A 5,922-nucleotide genomic window follows, 5' to 3' on the forward strand; every position below is an offset into this window, starting at 1 on the left:
ATAGATCTAGACCACATGTACACTATAGTGAATGTCTTAAAAGGACTACTATACCTAAAATATCAACATACACTATTGTATTGTAGATTTTATATTCTCTTTTATATTTCTAATTTTTTTCAATAACTTTAATTGTAATTCAACTTAAATGAACCTAAATTACATGTCTTATATTTTAATGCAATGAAAATACACTAAAAAATAATAAAATATCATTTGAGTTTTTTCCTTTTACTAACCTTTTTTTTGGGTAATCTAAGTCTCACACTAATGAGGACACTCTATACAAATCTTTACCGAAGAGGTATACTGCACCTAGACATACACAAAATTGAAACTTAAAAAATAATTTTCCGAACAATTTCTATATCTACAACACCATTATGACCCCAAAAGACAGGGACTCCCTCGCAAAGCGCTCTTGTATAAAAATGTATCTATCTAACATTTAAATCAACATGGAATCATATTTTAACATCGAAGTTCCAATTAGTTAATTACTCTTTAGAATCATTTGTACTATGTTCTTGTCATATGTGTGAACAGTTTCTGTATGGTATGTTACTGAAGACCGTAATGTGAACACTCAAAATGCTTTTCACACGGACGACCGAAACGCTACAAATGGTTCCAAACAGTCACCAATTAGTGGGATTTTAGCTGTTTCAAGATGATTCAAGCAAAATACCAATCTAACATGCTACCAAAACAAAGACCAAATCAAAATCTTCTTTCTATAGTGGGAACAGATTTCAGTTGCCATGACGACTTCCGGTCGTTACCTCAAAACCCAACGGTTCTCAGATTGAATTTGATGTCAGCTGCCGTGCTTATCATGCCAATGAATTCTTGCAGCAAGTCTCTCTCTACGCGGAGATGGGTGACCAGATACTTGAATTCAAACTTTTTCCTTTTTCTACCGGATTTCCTTCGCAATTCTTTGTTTATCTCGGGTCCCATTGATTGCTTTATCCAAGACTCACTACATATCAGTAGAAAAACTAACCAGGTTCGCAAACGCAAATAGGTTGATCTTGTTTGCGGGATTTGCTCACAATGCACAACTTCATCCGAATAGCTTTAATGTCAAGCTTCTTTGCCGTGGCGGCGGCAGCAGGTTCAATTAATGGAAGCCAGAAGGATGTGGCTTCTCTAATGGAACTCAAGAATGCAGTCACTCAGGATCCGTTCTCGGTACTACAAACTTGGAACCAGAGCCTGCATTTTTGCAATTGGACGGGAATCCTCTGCAACAATGAAAAATGGCGTGTTGTAAAGTTGGATTTGAAGAATATGAGCTTGCAGGGTGTGCTTCCCTCCCAGCTGGGGAATTTGTCCTTCCTTCACTACCTCGACCTTTCCTTCAACAGATTTGGGGCCCAAATTCCCTCTTCTCTGGGCCGCTTGCGCCGTCTGAAATCCCTTTTTCTTCATGAAAACCTTCTGGAAGGCTCTGTTCCTCACTCTCTCGGTAATTTGCGCAATCTGCAAGTCCTTACATCTTGGGCGAATCGCCACACGGGCAGCATTCCCGCGGCCTTGGGAAATTGTTCTATGCTTCGGTTTATTGATCTATCTGATAATGATTTGGACGGTAGGATTCCTTTCCAAATTGGGTCTCTCACTAAGCTCGAGCTGCTCAATCTGGACAACAATCGGCTCAGTGGAGAAATCCCAACTTCTGTGATGAATTGCACAGAGTTGAAAAATCTGTCTTTGTTTGATAATTCTCTGAGTGGGGCGATTCCATGGGAGATAGGGATGAAGCTTTCCAAGCTGGAGTACCTGGTTCTGCCGAAAAATAAACTCAGTGGGATGATTCCCAAATCTGTGGGCAATTGCTCGAGGCTTTCTGTGCTTGAATTGGCCTGGAATGAATTGAGCGGGGTTGTTCCTGATGAATTGGGCAATCTTTTCCGTCTGACAAACCTCAATCTGTTTTGTAATCAGTTCGTGAGCGGAATTGGAAGTGCGAATGGGGTTCAAATATTGAATTCACTCACAAATTGCTCCATGTTGAGAAGGTTGGATTTGACGGACAATCATCTTGAAGGTACTCTGCCTCCTTCCCTGGGTCTGCTTTCTCCGCTTCTCTGCACTTTCTCATTAGAAAGCAACAGTATAAGAGGCAGCATTCCACAACAGATCGGCAATCTCACAGGACTCACAGAATTGTATTTGGGCGGCAATTCCTTGAACGGAGGCATTCCTTCCGCAATTGCAAAGCTTCCCAATCTGGTGGTGTTAAATCTCAGTCTCAATCATTTGGAAGGCTCCATTCCAATGGAATTGGGGAAGATGAAAAGCCTGGAATTCATCATTTTGTACAACAATTCGCTCTCTGGAACAATCCCCGAGAGCTTGGGAAGCCTCGAGCATCTAAGATGGCTGGATTTAGGCATCAACAAGATGAACGGAAGCATACCGCGACAGCTTGGAGGATGCGCAAATCTTGAGCTCCTAGATGTGTCATATAATCGTCTCAGGGGAAACATTCCATTTGAGGTTGCCAATCTTCATAATATTCAGTTGTATTTCAATCTATCCAACAACCAATTGACCGGGCCGGTCCCTGGATCGCTTGGGGGGATGCAAATGGTGCAAGCAATTGATCTCTCGGCTAACAAATTATCAGGCCTAATTCCTAATGCTCTAAGCAGCTGTGCGGCCCTGGAGTATCTCAATCTGTCTCATAATGAGCTTCATGGAATTTTTCCAGTATCTTTTGGCAACCAGCTGAAAAGCCTTCGAGACATTGATTTCTCTTACAATAACTTATCGGGGCTACTTCCAACATCTCTGGCGAATCTGGGAAATCTTCAGCATTTAAACTTGTCATACAATCGCTTCTCCGGACAAGTCCCCTGTTCTGGAGCATATAAGCGGCAGAGCATGAAATCCTTTTTGGGAAATCTCCATTTATGTGGGAATTGTCTTGGTTTGCAAGATTGTTCTTCGCAGAATTCAAGAAGACGCCATGGCAGTGCCCACAAAAGGATTCTCGTGCTCCTGATTTCAATCCTTGGCTTCTCTGCTCTGTCCGGCTTTGCCGCTTTAGGATTTTGGGTATGCTTCAGAAATAAGAAAAGGCCGAGCAATTTAATCCAAAAAGAAGATCTGAGCAGAGCAACCGAGGGTTTCAATCCAAGGAACATAATAGGAAGTGGTGGCCTTGGAAAGGTTTACAGAGGGGTTCTTCCGGGCGATAAGGTCGTCGCCATTAAAGTACTCACTCCTAGGCGTCAAGAAGCAGAAGATTGTTTTCAAAGAGAATGCCGGACATTACTAAAAGTTTCTCATCCTAATTTGGTGAAGATAATAGCCTCATGTGCAGATGCAGAATTCAAAGCCCTGGTATTACAATTCATGCCAAACGGAAGCCTGGACAAACACTTGCACAGAGGCTTCATTGATAGCAGTGAAATTGAAGGTCCGAGTTTGAGGAAGCGATGTGAAATTCTGTATGAAGTCGCATGTGGGATTTCATACTTGCATGATAAATGCTGTCCGGCCATTGTACACTGCGACATTAAACCACAGAATGTGCTTCTTGACGAAAGCATGAAGGCTCGCGTAGCAGACTTTGGGATCGCCCAACTGGTGAGCGATGCATCCGCCATTACCTCGACCTTGAGAGGATCTTTCGGTTACATTGCACCAGGTAAGTAACTGGGCTAAATTAAGCAAATTCATTTTGTTAGTGGAATTGAACTGGCCTCAATTGTTAATTCTTTGATGTTTATGCAGAGTATGGAATGGGGGGAAGAATTTCAGTGAAAGGAGACGTGTACAGCTATGGCGTGGTTGTTTTTGAGACGCTTACAGAAAAGAGGCCGACGAATCCAATGTTCGGCAGTGGATTAACTCTGCCTGGATGGGTTTCTCAATCATTTCCTCACAGTTTGGAAGATGTTGTTGCAGCTAGCGTAATTGAAGATATGGGGCAAAACAGGGGAAAAGGGTATTCCATGGTTGAGGAGTTGCTAAAAATGGGGCTCTCCTGCACCTCTCAACTTCCTCAGCAGAGGCCATCCATGGCGGAAGTGCTCACCTTGCTTCAGAACGTACGACAAAATTTGGATTGCCACGTAATAATCCGTTAATGATTATTGTCTTATGATTTGGCTTTAAATAGCTCACACGTACGAGGCACCGCTACGGCACACCTTCTTTGCACGGTCGTGTGATATGCATGGGATAGGTAGTGTGCTGTTGTATGGGAAAGTTAGTGGCTACCGTGCAACTTATATAAGTTGCACATACTAGTGTTAAACAGTCTTTAAAGTCATTTACGTACAAGTGAAATGAGGTGTATATAAGTTACAACGTACACGTTGTAACATATTATGTTTGTATTGTTTAAATTCATAATATTAAAATAAATATTTTTATTTTAGATAAGTAATTTTTTTATAGATATGTTTTTAGTTGTATAGTTATTATATTGTTATAAATTTTAAAATATTTTTTATATATTAATTAGATTGAGAAATGAGATTAAATTCAAGCGATATAAAGTTTTTATTACCTAAAGCATAAATTTATTGTATTTACATGATGTCTGTGTACACACACACACACATACACATACACACACAAACACATATATATGTATGTACACACACAAAATATATATATTTGTATATGTGTGTACACACATGCATATATGTATGATATATGGAAGATAGATAGATAGATAAAATTTTAACGTCCACGAGGCCAAAAATAGCCTATGGGACAGCAAGACAACTCAAGTAGACTTAAGTAGCGCTGTTCGCCTCTTGTGTAGACTAATGATGAGCCCCCCCAATTGCTCAATGTACTCTTCGTTGAACAGGTTATGCCAAGAACTGTCACATATAGTATTCGCAAACTTATCCCTGCTATCCTTGTAGGCCTCACATTCTAGAATAAAGTTAATTTCTTATATCTATATTTACACATTTATTAACATATTAATTTTTTTTCCCTATTATTAGGTTTTAGCATCAATATTTCAGATTATACTTCATGCAAAAGAGATCATATAATATAATTGTGTTGACATATTAGATTTATAATTATTATTTCAAAAGAATTTAAGAAAACTGATAATTTTAGAAATTAAAATAAATTTTTTTTTTTTTTAAAATTAAAAAACCTAAAATAATGGTCATTTTAATTAATGTATCATAATCTATCACTATATCACTATCAAATAGTTCTAAAAAATAAAAAAGTAAAAATAAAAAAAGTAAACAATTGAAAAAAATAAAATTGAATAATAAAAATAAAATTAAAAATATTATTTGTAAAAATTCAATAAAGTAAGTTCTTAAAAAAAAATATTAAATAAATTAAAGATTTTTAGAAATCTTAAATATTTTAAAATACACGTTTTACTTAAATAAAATAAAGAATATTTATTTTAATATTATATACTTTAAAATCTTAAAATTTAAGACAATTGTGGAATGGTACAATGCCTGATAGGACTACAGATGTTAGATATGATGTGCGACTATGGTATCCCATGTTGGCATGAGGCATGGCACACGATTAGTGCAAATAAGTTGCATCGTAGCTGGTGCCCAAGTTTATTCAACTATTGAAGTTAAATATTTTGTCCTCCACTATTTTAGTTATCTTACAAATGAGCCTTAGCTTTGTTGAGCAATTTTGTAATCTCATGTTTTACATTTATATCTTCCACTTAAATGGTACACTGGGGAGAGGAACCACTAGTTGAGCACCCTACCTTCATGCTTCTCAAAACCTTATGTGGAAGTTTCAAATCACTCCCATTTTTTGACAGTAGCTTAGTTGGGAAGTCCCCTATTATAACTAAGGTTTCAAAGCCACATCATCATATATGATGCCACATTAGCATATTGTTTTGCTAAGGTGTCTAAAAAAACCCCAAAAAAAGTGAGACCAATCACA

At 38.0% G+C, this 5,922-nt stretch overlaps 1 protein-coding gene across 1 annotated transcript; it reads left to right on the forward strand.

Moving 5' to 3' along the window:
- The first annotated feature begins 915 nt into the window (after positions 1-915).
- On the forward strand, positions 916-4,275 carry LOC149565826 (uncharacterized). Its single transcript, XM_089819313.1, has 2 exons — positions 916-3,661; positions 3,748-4,275. The coding sequence occupies exons 1-2, from the start codon at positions 1,057-1,059 to the stop codon at positions 4,101-4,103; spliced, it is 2,961 nt and encodes a 986-aa protein (XP_089675439.1). The 5' UTR covers positions 916-1,056; the 3' UTR covers positions 4,104-4,275.
- Positions 4,276-5,922: the final 1,647 nt, after the last annotated feature.

The sequence above is a fragment of the Cupressus sempervirens genome, chromosome 3 (assembly GCF_028749045.1).
Source record: "Cupressus sempervirens isolate cs-2001-9-10 chromosome 3, ASM2874904v1, whole genome shotgun sequence".
Classification (NCBI taxonomy): Eukaryota; Viridiplantae; Streptophyta; class Pinopsida; order Cupressales; family Cupressaceae; genus Cupressus; species Cupressus sempervirens.

Bases quoted from the DNA above. Each gene is read 5' to 3' on its own strand.
- LOC149565826 (XM_089819313.1), top strand. From the start codon at position 1,057: ATGCACAACTTCATCCGAATAGCTTTAATGTCAAGCTTCTTTGCCGTG. The intron at 3,662-3,747 runs GTAAGTAACTGG...ATGTTTATGCAG, and splicing joins TTTCGGTTACATTGCACCAG to AGTATGGAATGGGGGGAAGA.